General features: G+C 47.5%; 1 protein-coding gene across 2 annotated transcripts in view; it reads right to left on the bottom strand.

Moving 5' to 3' along the window:
* Positions 1-17,917, bottom strand: part of COL15A1 (collagen type XV alpha 1 chain) — a 97,966-nt gene that overhangs the window by 19,142 nt on the left and 60,907 nt on the right. Inside the window, exons 16-29 of one of the 2 annotated variants that reach the window (XM_081066450.1) lie at positions 15,349-15,384; positions 14,769-14,909; positions 14,509-14,577; positions 13,699-13,734; positions 13,510-13,593; positions 11,318-11,383; positions 8,835-8,870; positions 7,498-7,560; positions 5,200-5,268; positions 5,071-5,106; positions 2,415-2,468; positions 2,254-2,313; positions 453-521; positions 288-329 (exon numbers count right to left, since the gene is read on the bottom strand). In XM_081066450.1, the coding sequence (XP_080922576.1) occupies positions 288-329; positions 453-521; positions 2,254-2,313; positions 2,415-2,468; positions 5,071-5,106; positions 5,200-5,268; positions 7,498-7,560; positions 8,835-8,870; positions 11,318-11,383; positions 13,510-13,593; positions 13,699-13,734; positions 14,509-14,577; positions 14,769-14,909; positions 15,349-15,384 (861 nt within the window). The remainder of the gene's footprint in view (positions 1-287; positions 330-452; positions 522-2,253; positions 2,314-2,414; positions 2,469-5,070; positions 5,107-5,199; positions 5,269-7,497; positions 7,561-8,834; positions 8,871-11,317; positions 11,384-13,509; positions 13,594-13,698; positions 13,735-14,508; positions 14,578-14,768; positions 14,910-15,348; positions 15,385-17,917) is intronic. The other variant, XM_081066451.1, reaches the window with a different exon arrangement.

Raw genomic sequence — 17,917 nt, 5'->3', positions numbered from 1 at the left:
TCCAAGCATGAAGCTAATCTGCTTACAAGAACAAAAGACACTGCTTTTTTGACTGAATTAAAAGAAACACTGTCAGCGTGTGCACTCTTAAAAGATCCAGTATATTTCATTGCCGCAGTCTGTTATCTAGAAGCTTCTAGTAACTTAAGGGTCTATATGTAGGTGATAGACGATATCTAAGAGGACATCAATGGACAGAAGGGGCTCAAGGCAAGACCGATTGTCTTCTCTGAGTTGCTTTCTATGCCAAAGCCCACTCTTTATGGCGGTGACTATATGCTACTTACTGGTGTTTTGCAGTGTGGCCGGGCTGGTATTGGAAAGACAGCCTGTGGGAAGTGAGAACAAGAGAAGTGAGGCCAGCAGGACACCTGACTCTAGTTTAGGCCAGTCGGGTGGCCACTTCCTGATCTATGATGAAAGTCTCTCCCCCCACTCCACCCCTAACTTACTCCTTTGATGTTAACCACAGCTCCAGGTGGTCCAGGGGGGCCTGGAGGACCAGGTAAGCCAGGTGGGCCCTAAAGGGAGAAAAGAACGGCCATTCCTGAATTCAGGTTGTTGTGGGTGCAGAGGTAGTTGCAGGATACTGTCCCCAGGTTTAGGGGACACAACAAGGAAAAGGGTTTCCCATAAAGCCAACTAACTTCTCCCACAGGTAGGCCAGTTCCTTCTACAGAGCACATCTAAACCCGTGAACTCACCTCAGGGATACTGTGGATACCTGATCATGGCATTGTACACCAGAAGCTAAACATTAATGAATGCCAACTATAATTTTATATATATAATGTGATGGTTCAGTGTGAGGTCGGAGGGATAGTGGATGGGGGGAGGGGGTTCACAGTGTGAGGGATATAAATGATGAACGTCTAAGTATTACCTTGTCTTGTACACCTGAAACTAATAAATAAATAAATTTAAAAAAATAAAAAAATAAAAAAAATAAACCCGTGAACTCATTGCATCTTCACAAGGACCCATCGGTGACACAGCAGAGCAACACGTATTATTTCTGGTTTTACATATGGAAATAATGAGACCCAGAGAGGGGAAGTAATTTGCTCAAAGCCACACAGCAACTTATGGCAGAACCAAGACTGGAGCCCAGATTCTGACTCCCAGAGCAGTGCTCCGCTGGCACTGAGTCTACCCCCTCTCTATCAATGCATCCCTAGTGCATGCAGGGGTAAGTGGGGTGGGGGTCCTTCACATGGTATGGTACCTGGGAGTGTCTCATAAATGCAAAACTCTTGCTAGATAGCAGTCACTTTCAAAGCCAGGCCAGCCTGGCCTTAATACCACGCAATGTTTGCTCCTCTAAACATGGCCCCCAAGCAGGACCTTGCAGCAGGGTGGGTTGGGGCTGGGGGGTAGGGGGTGGGGCGAGGAGACTAGTTAATTTGGAAGCTGCACTGATCATCCGAAGTGAAGGCATCAGTGTCTGCTTTACCTAGTAGCTTCAGCGGGTGTGACGAGTGTGAGCCAGCCCTTCAACGCTTCAGGAAAACTGCTTTTCTGAATTTCGGGGCATACTAAGCAGAGACAGTGTGGTGCGAACAGCAGCAGCAACTGCACTTGCTTCTTAGCTTGGTGACCTTTGGTGAGTCACTTAACTTTAATAGGCCCATTACCTCACGTGTGAAACAAAGACCCCACTACGTGTCTCTCAGGATAGTTATTACCAAGACTGAGGTACTGTCCTTAAAAGCACTCTCTACAGCGTCAGGGACACGGTAGGTGCTCAATAAGTGCTGGCTTCCTTATTACAGACCCTGGACCCTGGTGATGCCCTCCATGTCTGCATCTTGTGAGGCCCCGCCTAAGGAGCTGATCTACCTTCTAGGCATGCACAAGCACGTGCTGAGCCCCTGCTGGTGTGCAAAATCCCTGGGAGTGTGTGACGGAAGGAAGATGGGGGGTTACCCTCGAGTAGAAGAGCTGGGATTTGAAACCAGAACTACTGACTATATGCAGATCGCTGTCTCCCACCCCCTTAGGTCTCGATGAGGAAGTTATGCTCCACTGAGGTGCTTTTGGTGGCAGGAACCCTCCTGAGAGTGAGCTGGAGGACAGGGCTGGGCTAGGGGATATTTGAAGTGGCAGTGGAGGAAGAAGAAGAAAATTCCTAAACATTTTGTCTGCAAGCCTTGCTCACTGGATTCAGCACTCTCTCATCCCTCGTTTGGACACTGGCCTTGCAGCTCCATCCCGAGGGTGCTGTGGGGTGGGGGCAGGGGTTGGGGCACTTACCGGCATCATGACCCCTCGATCTCCTTTGGCGCCCTTGAGACCATTCAGTCCTGGGCGACCCTGAAACCCACAGAAGATGCCTTAGTAAACCCACTGCCCCCCCGGCCAGCCTGGCCCACGTGTCCTTTCTCACATCCAGTCTGAGGAACACCGACACCTACAGGTCGTCCGGGGAAACCGAATTCTCCTTTGTGTCCCGGTGGTCCTTTGGGCCCCTAGAGGCAAAACAAATACCATATCAGAAAAGAAGAGAAACTCAAGGGCCAGGGAGATCGGGGGCACCCCACCTGCTTTCATGGGCTGGGGCGACAATGAACCATTGACAGGAGGAAAAAGGGCAAGGAACAAGTAGAAAGTGTCCACCTGCCTGGCTCCTTGTTTCTTGGCCTCTCTGTGCTCAGCTGGGACCATGTGCTCAACCCCTCACCATCCCACCCCTTCCTGTAGGCTCTCCTCCATCCCAAACCCTGCACCTACCCTCCGTCAGTCAGGGTTAATGACGGAACCCAGGTAGCTGGATGCCGGGCCAGCTTAGAATGTGGGCCTTTCTCCTAGGTCTTATGTCCCAGGGCTCTCCGTGTTCTGCCTCATCTGTCATGCCAGCCCGGACTGATTACAAGATTTGGTTTCTGCCTTGCTCCTACCTGTCCCTAAGGACAAGAGTCTTGGTCTGGCATCCTAGTTCTCCAGATGAGTCCCTGACCCCAGGACCCTATTCCATGGTTTCTATGGCCTCATGCTTCCAGAGCCACTGCCCTGTTCCAATGTCCTGTAGGAACCCTATGCCTCTGGCATCCAGAATGCATGCAGTGCACTACCTCTTCCCAGAGCAAGCTCTACCTCCAGACTACACCTTCCCACTCCGGCGGCCGGTCTGCCCTGTCTCCCAGGGGAATGACTGGCTTAAGCCTGGGGCCCTCCAAGTCCCTTCTTGCTGCCATTAATATAGATAGCCAGGCCCTGAAAAAGGGCAAATACAGACTGAGTTGAAACAGGCTCTGTATGTAAAGTACCCAGCCCACATTACTCTTAGGGAAAGACTAGCAAGGACAGAAGGCTGTAAACCCGACAGAGGGCTCTTGGTGCTATGTTCTAGTGCAGAGCTTCCTAAACAACGTGCACAGGTGTCACCTGGGAGCCTGTCAAAATGCAGACCTGGTAGGTCTGGGATGGGGCCAAGGCTCTGCCTTCTAACAAGCTCCCATCTAATGCTGATGCTGCTGATCCATGGGCTATACCAAGGCTCTAGTGAACTGGTAAAGGAATTAAAAGCTACACTCATCACAAGGGCCATAGCTGGCCCATACGGCACCTGTATGCAATGACAAGAAGGTGCCTCCCTACGGGCTGCCTGGCAAGCTGTGACTGAGCTGCAGTGGGAACAGCCGCCATAGCCATCTGTGGCAGACTGTGGCCAACATGCTGATACTGGTGTTACCCATGGTATTAGATGTCAGTGAGTAGTTAACCACTGGTTAACACAAGACTTTCCCAGTCTGCCGCAGTCCTCAGCTACCCAGGTCCAGGACACGCATTCCGCCTGACTTAAGGGACCAAAGGCCTCAGAAGGTCCTATGAAGGATGCATCTTGGAGGTCATGGGCCATTCATCAAGGACGTGTCTACTAGAGCAACGTGAGGTCCTTTCGCCCCAGGCCTGAGATCCTGCCGTAAGTAAACAAAGCCCATGTGCAATTCTCCAGCCCAAAATGTTTCAGAAGAATGAAGGTGTTTATTGGAGGCAGTGGGAAATAGTAGGGAAAACCTGGATGCAGAGTCTCACAGGGTGGGTCAAATCCCCGTTGTGCCACTTATAAGCTGTGTGACAGTGGGCAAGTTACTTAACCTCTTTGACTGTGGTTTCCCGGTCTATAAAATGGGGCTTCTGATATTCACCTCTTAGGGTGGTGAGAGTGAAATGAGATGATCTGTGTGAAGGATCAGTACAGTGTCTGATCCACAGTAGATGTCCTACAACTGAATTTCCTTAGTTCTTTGGGGAGAAATATATGATGGGGAAGTTTAGGGTTCATTCTAGGGAGAACTGATGGCTTCAAACCTATTCAGCAGCTCAAATGGGTTACAGATTCATAGAGAAGTAAGGCAAGAAGGGTACTACTGTGTCGTCTAGTACTAACTCGATACCCTCACTTATAGGCGGGAAAACGAAAGCCTAGACAGAGAAGAGGACTTGCTCAAGGCCTCACAGCAAATGAGCAGTGGCTCCACAACCAGAAACCAAAATGCCCAAAGGGACTTTCTGGGGTTCTTTTGAGGGGTTCCCTGGCAGTGGCAATCTTTAGCTGGCAAGACCCGTGGTATAACCGTGAGTGTTCAACACCGTCTGATTCGCCTCTCCTTCCTAGACACACAGATAAACCAGATTTTTGAGTCTCCCACTCACCAAGGCATTTGAGTTCTGGCTTAGAATGTGCTAGAAATGATGTTCATCATTTTCTATGGTCTCTTCCCCCTCCCCAACTTTGGCCTGCCAGCTGAAGATGCAAATGGGGCCCTGAATCCACAAGATGGCAGAGTCACAGGTTGCAAACATCCTGGGTCCCTGAGTCACTGCTTGGAGGGGAGATGCTCACCTAGGAACAACCACAGTGGACTTTACAAGAGGGAACCCTAAGCTGCTATTGTCTGAAGCCACTGGGATTTTTATTTAATTGCAGCTCACCTACCCTAGCACACACATACATTGTGACACATCCTTTTTATTTTCTTAACTGGAACAACTCAATATAATTGAGCTAAAGTATGATAAATGCTTCAAACTCCAGTCTAGACCCAGCTGAGAGATGCTCTGACTTACCATTGGTCCCGGGGCTCCGTGCACTCCAGGTTCCCCCTAAAACAGGGAGATACAGACTTCTCAGTCAGAGGAACACAGTTTGTTGCAGAAACAAAGGTGGGTGCCTTCAGGGTCTGGGGACATAATTACCTTTACTCCCCTCAGCCTTTCCAGAGGAACATCCCCTGTCAGGATGGCGCCTGGCTCTCCCTTTTCACCCTGCAATTCAGAGAATCTTTTGATGAAGTTGGCGTCCTCCTTGCCACCTCCAGAGGCTCACCAAGGCCTATCAGTCCCACCACCATGATTTTTCCTGTCTTCATTCTGCCCCCTCAGACCCCACTGCTCTGTCATGACCTCTCCCTAGAGTCCTGCAACCACCTTCTAAGTGACTGAATGGTTTCTTGGCTATTCTTTCCATGCGCCATCAGAGACATTGTTGGAAAGCACAGGTCAACGTCCTGCAAGACCTCCAGGGCTCCTCACTCCCCAGAACCAGCCCAACCTCTTGCTGCACAGCACCCCTCTGGGAAGCTCTGGCTCCTATGGTAATATATTTGGTGGTTTGCTTTCCTAACAACTTGATTTGAGATCTGTTCCCAACAAGAATCCTTTTTCTTATTAAAACATCTGAAATTGGGGAAGAGATGAAGGTATGAACACTAGAGGCCTCTCTCAACACAGGGTCCTGTGTCTCCATGTGGAACTTTGCCTGCAAACTTCAGGCTCCTCTGCAAACTTGCCCGGCAATTTCCCAGTTGTTGGGAAATAGAGCAGATGGGTAGACTGGTGGCAGGGACACAGGATCTGCGCCCAATCCTGTCCTCAGCAGAGCCATCTACTATCCCAGGAAGCTTCCCAGAAGATATGTGTGCAGAGAAAAGGCCAGGTAGAAGAACTTTCTAGATCACCCAGGCTTTGGACCCCAACTCCCTGGGAAGCTGGGCAGGCTCACACTGAAGTCTCCCTTCTACAGGCTGGATGCAGCCAGGGCAATGATGTCAACGTGAGTGAGCAGCCTCTTCTCTCTGACCCCCTCAGCCCACACCTGATATTAGGATCTTACCACTCCGCTGACGAGGAAAAGCAGTCCTGAGCACGTCAGCAGCAAGAAGCAAGCACAAAAGCATTAGAGGCAGAGTGAGAGAAAGTGCGTTTGCTGCAAGGGCTGGAGCAGAGCTGCCTGGGCGCCCATCCCAGTTTTCAAGGTGGCCAAGGATTAAGGGTGGGGGTGGCACATAGGTCCCTCTAGATCCATCTGAACTTGCCACATAGGAAACAGCATTTGACGCAAGAGCCGCTCTTGCATGACCAGGCCCCCTCCCAAGCCAGAGTTGCCCTGGCCCCACCCCATCTCCATGGGCTCCTGGCATCCCAAGACATCATCCCTTGTGGCACCAAACTTAGAGCCCTTTGCCCAGCACACTGAACCCTCCACCCCTTGGAACTGTGGTTCAACAGACACTGGAGCCTCTCTTGTCCTTGGGGCTAGTGTGGAATGGTGGGCGGGATGGATGGAAGAAAGTGAGAAGCTTAACACTCCGAGACACCCCACTCTTCTTGACTCCCCAAGGCAGGCTCACGGGTTGCTTCCACTGGCATGAACCCTCCATAACAGCAATGACAATGCTCTCTGTTGGCTCTTTGTGTGTCTGTTCCTCTTATCTTGTATCTATGTACCTAGTGCCTAGTACAGGACTCCAGCTGGCATACCTTAGGGAATGGATATGAGACGATGAGTCCATAAATGGATGGATGACTGAATGCATCCAATCCGGACTTTCTGTAATCTGTTTATGGATTCTCCCCCTTATGTATAAGCAACACCTGGGAAGATAATTCTAAGGGGGCACATGTGGAGGGTACAAAGGTTAGTTCAGTGCCCTGGGAGTTCCCAGTACATGCTCTGCATACTACATATTTATTCCAAGGATTCTGGACCCAAACTGCCATTAATTATACATTCTTTGATCCAACAAATCTTGTGAGTGCCATTTGTGTACCATGCCCTGTGCTAAGTACTGGAGCTATGAAAAAGGAACTGCTTGAGGACTGTTCTTAGGGAGCACATTCTCCTGTGAGGGTGCCCAACGGGAAGTTAGACAAAGCACAGCCCATGTGATTACAGCGTTCAGGGGAGTGTTGGTTGACTTCTTTTTCAAAACTATGATGAAACTCCATTTCTCCACCCACAGCCCACCTTCACCCTGGAGGAACCTTGAGATTATAAAAGATAACAGCTGAAGAGTAACTGCTAATAGATGCGGAATTTCTTTTGGGAAGATGAAAGTGTTCTGGAATTAGGCAGTGGTGATGGTTGTATGGCCCTGTGAACATACTAAAAATCAATGACTTTTACAATTTAAAAGGGTGGATTTTATGGTATGTGAATTATATCTCAAATTTAGAAAAAAGTTAACCCCATTCAGATACCTGGGCCGCTCTTACCTGTTCTCCTTTTAGTCCGGGAAATCCAGGAACGCCAGTGTCTCCTTTTGGTCCTTTAGGGCCCTAGAAGGAATCATTGGAGGGTATTTTATTGCTTGTTAAGACTAAAGTGATTTAACCAAACGGAAATAGTTGTTTCAAAAAGTAGGAAAACAGAGAGTGCCATTGCCCTGGTCGGTGGAAGTCACAAGTAGTCATGATATGTTCCCGATTTTAAGGGGTCTAGAAATTGTGGTCTGGGGAAAGAAGACAGCACTGAGTGTTAGGAGGTCCCGTGTGTCTTTGAACTTCGGTTTCCTCCAATGGGTATTACGGAAACAGCCTGGTCCTGCTGCCTCTGCCTCCCCATGGGTCTTCCAGGTTCTCCTGCAGCCCGTGTCCACCCACCATTCACTTTCCATGCAGCCTGCCCCTGCTCTGGCTCCCCACTACCTAATGGATGGGATCCAAACATCCCAGCCTGCGACCCAAACCCATCCCAGCCAGCCTCAGCACCTCATCTTTCACTCCCCGCCACACCACCAGGGGTTGAGCCTTTTCCCTCACCCTCTCTGCACTCTCCATTGCCTCTGAACTTCTGTTCATGCCATTCCCCCTGCAGGAATGCCCATCCACTCCTCTGCAGAGCCAAATTTTGCACACGCAGTCAGAGGTGAGCTCTTCTCAACTCCAACAGACACTTAATATCTGTGACAATGACTCGTATAACCAGATGTCTGCTCTCAAAAGGCACTATTTGTATTTACCTTTTCACAAGTCCCTGTCTGGTCTTGTGGGCTAAAGGGTGAGTTATCCATCAGAGCACTTTCTACACAGAAATGCATGTTCGCCTTCCACGGTGGAAACCCCACGGTGTGGTGCACACAGACTATTATTAATTATTGGTCTTCTAGTCTATGATTCCCCTCCCCCCAGCCACCGTCACCACCATCTTCTTTCTTTACAAATATTATCTACTTGGACAATATCTACTTGAAATGCTTGACAGATCCACTGACATTCATAGGAAGCCAATCAGTGGCTGGCTCTGGGGTAGAGAGAGAGATGAGTAAGAGCCAACCTTCCACAAGCTGATCACAGTGCAGTCAAGGAAAAAAGACAAGGGCACAAATAGCTGTTATTCAAGGCAGAGAAAAACCATAGCAGAGGTGAAAATAAAGCCCCATGAACAGAGGGAAGGGTCACTGACGGTGGGGGTGGTAATGAGGAAAGGTTACATGAACAAGATGGTGCTAGAGTTTGGTCATGCAGTTGGAGGAGACTGGCATCCCAGGTGGAAGGAACAGAATGAGCACAGCCATGGCACACAGAGGGAAGATGGCCACTGTGGTACTTACTGGAAACCCTGGAAGCCCAGGCGTGCCCTCCGGGCCCTGTGACATAACAGAGACAAAGCAGGTGGTTAAGGAGCAGCATTTCCACAGGCTGCAGGAATGCTATAACTTCAGGGCCCACTCCCTCCCAGCACCTTCCAAAGGCTTAAGCATGTTCCCACAGATTCATTTTGCAAAAGAGGGTGCTGAGACCCAAGAGGGGAAATAACCCTGCAGAGTCACACAGCTGGTGAGTAACAGAGCCAGAAACTGTGCACAGGCACTCAGAGTCCCCGCTCCCCAGAATCACAACTCTCTGCACTGTAAGTGGAAGCTTCCTCCTCTGTGAAATCACTCAGCCACTGAAACTGCTGGGGCCAACGAATACAGCACTTGACCTTGACAAATACTCTCAGAAAACAAGTTCCTAAATTCTGAGGAATGGGGCCAAAGGGTGTGCTGGGATATTTGGGGATGGGAGAGGGGGCACATTGGAAAGACTCTGTTCTTTTCCCTCAGAAGGAGCATGCATTTTAAAGGACCAGCCATTTTAAAGGCCCTGGGACATAGAGAGTTTGTGGTTCACTCTACGTGGGCCAGGACTCTTCTTCCTGCCAGCCCAGACACCCACATACCTATGAAAGGCATATGAGTTTGGCAGAATATACACACAGAGAGAGATAACTGGATGGCAACATGCTTCTTAATATACTTTATATATAGTGGGGTGGAAAAGCATATGGGTGCTGGTTGGGACTTGCGTTCTCCCACGGAGGGAACTACCTCTGACTAGGACAATCTTGGTCCTCCATTAGGGATGCAGGTGACTAGTGGGCCTGGATTTGCGGAAGAGGAGGGCAGGCATTGGGGAGGAAGGAGGATTTTAGGGGTGGAGTCACTTGCAGACAGACAAGGCCCAGGGACTGTTAGAACAATGATGCCCAATCTTTGATTTTAGGCTATGTGTTTTGCTTTAGTATCAACCCACCAAACAAACATCTTAAACCTCCAATAGTTGGGGGAAAACCAAGACCCTCTGTGAACTGACTTTTACTTGTTAGCTGGTGTACGTTAGGGTTTGATTGTTGGGGTGTTTTGGATGATTTTATTAGAAATCAAGGAAAGGGAGCCCCACTGAATGTGGTACAAAGAGACAGCAAAATGACCCACCAACAAAGGTCACTCAGCAGAAGGAGAAACCGGCTCTAGAGGAACCTCCCAGATATTTGTGGAAGCCTCTGGAAGGGCACTGAATTTTCCCCAGAAGTGGCTGGTGGGGGTCCAAGCCAACCTCAGTGGGGACTGCAGGAGTGGGGAGCTCCAGCAGACATCGGGACTGAACAGCTGTGCAAGTATAAGCCTCAATCTCCAGGTCAGCTTACACAGAGAGCCAGTTTGCAAAGCAGTTTCACAATCATCGCCTCTTTTTTTTGTTTGTTTGTTTTGTTGTTTTTTTTGTTTTGTTTTGTTTTCACTTTTCTTTTTTGTTTTGTTTTGTTTTGCCTTTTTTTGTTGAGAGCCCGCTGGCCCACGTGGGAATCGAATCGGCAGCCTTCGGAGTTCAGAGCATGGAGCTCTAACCGCCTGAGCCACCGGGCCGGCGCCCATCGCCTCTTATAAGTTGCCCCAAAGGCTGGTGAGGAGCTATCAGAAAAGAGGACCAGAGGTTCAGAGTGGTGTGTAGCAGAGATGGGACTGGATCACCAAGGCTACTAAGGCTAGAGGTCTTCCTTTCTCCCCAACTGTCACCAGCAGGTGCTGGAAGATGCAATGGGGATTTTTGCACAAGCTAAGGAAGCTTCCTTCCTCTTAGGTCCTGTTGTGCCAAGAACTGACTCTGTGGGCTTGCAGAAATGATATCGCTTCTTCGCACGTTCCTGATGTCTAACATGGGGCTAGAAAGACTAAAGCAAGTCATTTCCCCTCCTCATGTGCCAGTTTCTCCATTAGTACAAGGACAGATCTCTCTAGGCTCTTCCGGTTCTGTGAAATGAGATCATGTCAATAAAAGCAAGCCAAGGGGCTGCCGGTTAGCTCAGTTGGTTAAAGTGCAGAGCTCTTAACAATAAGCTTGCCGGTCTGATCCCCACATGGGCTACTGAGCTGTGCCCTCCACAGCTAGATTGAAACAACTACTTGAGTTGGAACTAATGGGTCCTGGAAAAACACACTTACATAAATAAAAGGTTTTTTTTAAAGTAAAAAATAAAAGCAAGCCAAAAGTGTTGCACAGATGTCAATCCGTGTGTTACTTATGCTTCTCTGATTTCCATTATACATATTTCTGAGGCATGGGACTGGAGCTTCCACTGAATTGGACAAAACTCCCTGCATGGTCAAATTAATGTGATAGCAACATCTCAGAAATACAAAGTTCTCTTTCCACTCTACTTGGATGTATTCTAGATCCATGCTTCAGCAGCTAAAAGAATTCCAAACCAACCCAATTTAGTTTCAACAGGGACGTCTGGGGAGGGATCTCACTCTAGGGGACTGTGGATACACACCGGAGGCCCGATGAGCTCAGGAATGTCTGAGAGATTCATGAATCCATGAGTGATGTTGATCAAAGACTGAAAAGAGAAAAATCACACAATGAGACAGAGGGTAGCACATGTTCCACCATGTTCCCAGCAGTGAACTGAAGTCACCCAGCATGGCAGCACCTGGACAGATACTGATTACACCCTAACCCACTGCCAACACACCCACCCCTCCCACTGCTTAGAAAGCAGCTCGGAGCTGCCTTATTGCTTTGCTCTTTCAACCAGTCTTAAGATTACATAATACATGATTGTTTTCTCTCTTTTAAAATTTTAAATGTATACACACACACAAACACACACACACACACACACACTAGGTCTGACAACTAAGTTTGCGAACTTGTTACAACGATATCGCTAACCATTTTTGATATCAGAGGGGTTATTCATTATGAATTTGTGCCAACTGGACAAACAGTTAACCAAGTTTACTATTTGGAAGTGCTGAAAGGGCTGCGTGAGAAAGTTAGACAACCTGAACTTTTCTCCAACAATTCCTGGCTCACGACAATGAGCCTGCATCACGACAATGCAGCACCATACACGGCACTGTCTGTGAGGGAGTTTTTAGCCAGTAAGCAAATAACCCTCCCTACTCACCTAATCTAGCACCCAATAACTTCTTTCTTTAGCCAAAGATATAGGAAATATTGAAAAAAAAGACATTTTGATGATATTCAGGACATCAAGGGTAATACGATGACAGCTCTGATGGCCTGATGGCCATTCCAGAAAAAGTTCCAAAATTGCTTTGAAGGGTGGACTAGGTGCTGGTGTTGGTGCATAGCTTCCCCAGGGGAGTACTTCGAAGGTGACCCTAGTGATATTCAGCAATGAGGTAGATAGCACTTTTTCTAGGATGAGTTCACAAACTTAATTGTCCTACCTCATATATATATATATATACACACACACACACACACACGTGTGTGTGTGTGTGTGTGTGCATGTATCCCCACGGAAAGTTTGTAGTGTTAGTGGTGGTCTGTGTGTTTGTCCACGTAGTTATTTTACTTTTTTCTATTTATTTTACTGTTGACATACAATATTATATTAGTTTCAGGTATACAACATAGTAATTAGACATTTATATAACTTACAAAGTAATCACCTCAATAAGTCTAGTACCCATCTGACACCACACATAGTTATTACAATGTTATTGACTATATTCCCTACGCTGCACATCCATGTAGTTATTTTATATAAATGGTATCAGACTGTATGTATTAGTCCTCACTTTTCTTTTTTCGCTCAGATCTTTCCATGTGGAATTTTTGGGTATGGGCATTTTTAGTTTTAACAGATTGTCAAAGAGCTGTCTAAAGAGGCCATACAATTTACACTTCTACCAAAGCATGTGAGATTATGTTTCACCACACCATTACCCACACTTGATATTTTTAACCATATTAACCATATGTATATGTGTATACATATACACATACACACACACACACACACACACATTTTTTACTCTAGTTATCTTTTTTCTAGTTATTTGTGACTTTTACCTTTCTGTTGTCTATCATATGACATTATTTCTCTCAGAAGGACAACTATTTTTCACACATGTGATGTCTTAATATTAAGTGGACCATAATCTGGTCCCAGCCCACATCCCACTCTTCTCTACACATTTCCATCACTCTCCACCCATACCCATGCCCATCAGCTCAGAATAGATTTTCTACTCTGTGCTTTGGCTCAAAGTATCCCTGCCACCTGGATTCTGGAAGTCCTGTTCTCCACGGTTACCTGATAAAATCCATCTCAGCTTTCAAATCCCTGTTCAAAGACTCTTCCTGTAGAAAGTCTTCCTTGATTTCTCATATCCCACACTGCCTTTTTTCCGTTGTGTCCCCACTTATGTTCCTTTGCCTCTGTATTAGCTCTGTTACAGCCATTCTCCTGACTGCAAATGCTGCCAACCAGAAGAGTGTTCTGGAAGCACCATGTGAGAGAATAGTGGTACTGGGGTAGAAACAGACAGGCGCAGCATGCTGGCAGGTGGCAACTCCAACGCCAGATGCCGGTTGTGTGCCCCCTGCTTAACCAGCAGCCCCGAAGGCCCTGAAGTTGTGGAGCATCTTCTCTCCCCTTTAGCAAAGGCAGGAAATACATAGCCACGTTCTGACCTGGATGGTACTCACACTAGACAAGACCTCGATGCGGCCTGGGGGCCCCCTGGGCCCAGGGGGTCCTATAACGCTGGTTCCATCTATCCCTCTTTCACCCTGGATACAGCAGTGAGAGCAGAAAAACAATTCATTGTACAGGGACAATGCTCCCAGAACCAGGCTGGACAGTCCACCTAACCCACCTCAGTTCTGTGACCTCACCTTGGGTCCCAGGTCTCCTTTTTCTCCTTTGGGACCCTGGCAAAAAAAAGAAACAAATAAATATCCTTCGGTTTTCTTGTGTTCACTTTGCTCACTCCCTGTCTATTGTTGGATCTTACCATCTCTCCATACACTCTCGCATGGATTTTGTCCAGACGATAGGAGCAAAATATGAGGGGCAAATTTCCCCTGCAAAGTCAGAAGGAACACCCCACAGAGAACAAGAAGACCAGAGACCCTCTGCCCGCACAGGGTGAATGTCCTCTGGACCCTGAATCTCAGAGCACTCTGCATCTGTGGTGGGGGGGTGGGATGGGGAAGGTCTTTAGTCAGTCATGGAGCAGGCTGTGCTCTGCTCCTCCCGGGCTGACTGCTCAGCTCAGGTCCTACTTGACGAAGCTAATGAGATCCGGGAGGTTGGTCCTCTTGAGAGCAAGTATCATAGCAGAAGATGGATAACACCTCCCACCTTCCTGGCTAGGTGCAGCAGGGAGGGGCACCTGTCAGGAGCATGGGGTTTTGGAAAGAGTGGGAGTTTCAGTATTGAATGGGGCAGCAAGAAGGCAATGAAGCAGAAATGGCAGGTGCTAGGGACTGGCAGGAGACAGAGAGAGAAAAATAACTTTCTAGTTTTTCCACATGATGTTTGGTGCAAAATTTCTGTGCTGCTCCTCAGAGAAACACACTATAAAGAGCACCTAGTCTCCCCATTGCACAGCTTGGAGCTGGGGGTACAGGGGAGGTGAATTATTAAAAGTAACACAGTCAGGATGGTACCCCATAAAATGAAGGTTTCAGAAGTTAACCTACAATCGAAGCCATTGGTCCAGAGGCTCTGGGTTCATGCAGTAGCCTGACGCTTCCAGAGCCTTCAATATCCTGGGTAAGGAAGAAGAATGAACATTTCAGATCCAATTCCTGAGCACGTACCTGCACCAGGTGTGGTTTCAGGAGCTGGGGCTTGGTGGGAATTGGCATAGTCCCTGCCCTCGGACCAGGGGTTGGTTCACTGGTCTTCCCAGAGTCCTTAAGGCACATTATTCTCTAACCATAGAAAGAGCAAAAAGTACCTCAAATCCAAGTCCCGTTGCGCATCCAGGGCCTGGGGGTCCAGGGGGCCCGGGAGGCCCTGGGGGTCCCATGATCCCAGGAATGCCAACTTGTCCATTTTTCCCTGGGGGTCCTGGCGAGCCTCTGTTGCCGGGGTCACCCTGTAGGGAAGAGAACAGGCTGACGACTCAGACCTGGGTTCACTAACGGAAGGAAGAACACCCCCCCCCACCCCCCCGCACCCCCCACCCCCGAGTCAGAAAATCATTCTTTGGGCTTATTTAAATTAATGAATTCTCTGATCGGTACTGCTTAATGGTCCAGAAACAGCTGTCTAGCTAATTGACATTGCACTTGGAGATAAGCTAAAGCACTCACTTGAGTGCATTTGTGTGGCGGGGTGAGGAAGGAGAATAACCTCACAGGTTATTCACTCCCCTCTACCTCCCGCTGTTCTGCCTTCCCTGAGCAGTTGCTTTGAGATGTGTTTCTCTCCGCTCCATGGCATTCAACACTGCGGCTCAGCAGTCCAATTATAGTAAATGCAAAGGAAGGGGAGGAAGGAAGAAATAGGGTGTTTTTATTTATTTATTTATTTACCTTTTCACCAACTGAGCCATTAGGCCCTCTTGCTCCCTGAAAAGCAAACAAAGAAACAAACAAAAAAGAGTCAATGACTATATAGCTCATTAAATATGTTCAGAAGAAATGTAAAATTATGGACTCTTAAGTAATGGGACCCTTCCAATCTTGGTTTTGGCTGATGTCTCAAAGCTGAGCGCATTACAATAGTTGTCAGTTTGCTACAGCAAGTCCTGCTGAAAGCTGTGAAACTCATTTTTCAACTGTTAGCTCATCACCTACTTCAAGGGTAAAAAAGAGAAGTTGAAGATTAACCGTGAAGAGATCATAGAGGAAGAATTCCCTTGGAGAATTGTCAGTGTACTGGGCGGTCCCTTTTCCCAGTACTTCTCCTACTTGAAGCCAAGGAACGGGCTTTAAGAACATGATATATATTTACTGTACGTTTAGAGATATGTGGGAAGATGAGTGACTATCTTCCGGAAAAAAACACTAAAGACCCAAACTGGCTGGAGTGGCCCCAGCATGGCGGGGGTGGGGGTGGGGGGTTGTGTGTTGCACTGAAGCAAATTGCAAGTCCACAGGTCTCCTAGGGAAGCTCTGAGCAGAGGGGAGGACCAAGAGGGGCTGGTGGTCAAGAGTGGTAAGTGGGGGGACCCCGGCTGGAGAATTGCTGAGAAAACCTTAATAGCACTCACGAGAGAAGGAGCCCCCAATTGCACCGTAGGCTCTGACACCTGAGGACACTGTACCTGCCGTCTAAATCTGTGCCCTTCCCCCAGTCCTGTTTCCTTGGGCTAGAGTTCCTCTCCTATACCAATTCCATAGAAATGACAGAGTGAATAGTTCCAAAAGAGTCATGCTTAAAAATAAGATGGAGCATCATGTTGAACCTGAAATAGTGAAGAATGCCAAAGGGAAAACAGCTGGAAAGCCAAAGCCAGAGGCTTCAGTCATGGAGAGAAAACATGGGAGAGAAGCATGGGGCAAAGTGGTGGTGGAGGCCAGCAGCAGGGTGTGGTTCTGACAGGAAGGCAGGTAGATATTCTGGAGTGGGCAGCCATAGAGCCCACCCATCTCTCCTCACCTCCCATTCTCACTGCTAGTACAAGAACAATAAGAGTTGTTTCCTGGAACAAAAGGATAGGCCAGAGCCCAGGGGCTAGGGAACACTGGGAAATCCAGGTATAACCCAAACTCCTAAGATCAGCTGTTGAGGTGCTTGTCTGATGGCACATCGACTCGTCCCATCCCCTTCCTGAAAGCTGGATGTCCCAGAAGTAATATTGTCCACTTCCTAACAATCTGTACAAACACATACAGAAAACAAACCAAAGAGGGATTCCAATTTCGAAAGCATACACACAAGCAAGAAACAACGCTCATCTGCGGGAAAGCAACATTATGAAAGAGAGAAAACAATGTCAAGAATGGAATGTATGTCTGAGGAAACAGGGTTAGGAACACAACCCAATAAGGACTTTAAGTACATAATATATATTCTCAAGGAGAAAAGGGAGGATTTTACAGCCACGAAACCAAGACAAACGATTATGAAATAAGAACAGTGGTTATGAAAAAGAATCAATTAGAGATCTTAGAAATAAAAATATACAGCTGTTGAAAGAAAGAATTCTATAGAAGGGCTGAATAACAGAAGAGGCACATCTGAAGAGAGAATTACAGAAAAAACAAAAATCAGGCCACAGACGCCCTGTGTGTGAAGAGATAGTATTTGGGCCCATTCCACTGGCTCACAGATTTGGTGGCTACCGTTTTGGAATATGAGCAGATCAGCTTGGGGACAAAAGAGCTCATCTTATTGGAATTCACATGAAGAGGGAGAGTGAAAAGTGGGAGTCCCAATTAAAAGGATCAGCAAAGACCCCATACTCCTGAAATGGTGACGGTAGAGCTTTACTTCGTTCCTCAGTGAAAGAATTGAGTAGTGAGGCCATGCACTATCTTGGAATTACAACCAGCACAGCTGCCAAGTCTGGTTGTGAGAGATCAGTTCTACCTCAGAAACACTGTGAAAGGACCAGGAGCAGGCAGGAGTGTTGCATGTTGCAAAATCATGGTTTAGAACTCATTAGAAATTTCCACTCATTACGGTAACTGGATTTGCTAAGGCCATTATCAGACTTCATCATACAGGAATATCAGAAAAAACTAACAAATACACAGATATTATTCCTGTTGTGGTTTCCAAACTGCACAACTTATTGTCTGTGGGTGCTTGTTGGTTTTGCTCATAGTATTTGTTATACCGATAACTCAATGATAACAATTACAACTGACTATATAGTTTATTTGGTTTTATTGGGGCCATACACGTCTGATGATGAAAGAAGATATAAAATAGGAAATCAGGCCAATATTAGAATGTTTAATTGAAACAAATTGTTACCCACTCCTAGATCCTACTTAGGAGCAGCTCCAGGCTCAGGTTCTGGAGGTGTACCCTGTCCTTTATTACAGGAGATTTGGAGATTGCTCACAGCCAAGTTAGGATTACTTGGAGAAAGGGAAGGTGATGATGACTTATTTGCATTGCTTTTACATATCATGGAAAAGACAGAAGCTG

Source organism: Rhinolophus hipposideros (genome assembly GCF_964194185.1).
Source record: "Rhinolophus hipposideros genome assembly, chromosome: 11".
Classification (NCBI taxonomy): Eukaryota; Metazoa; Chordata; class Mammalia; order Chiroptera; family Rhinolophidae; genus Rhinolophus; species Rhinolophus hipposideros.
The sequence above is the reverse complement of the archived record's forward strand: the minus strand, read 5'-3'. Positions and strand labels throughout refer to the sequence as shown.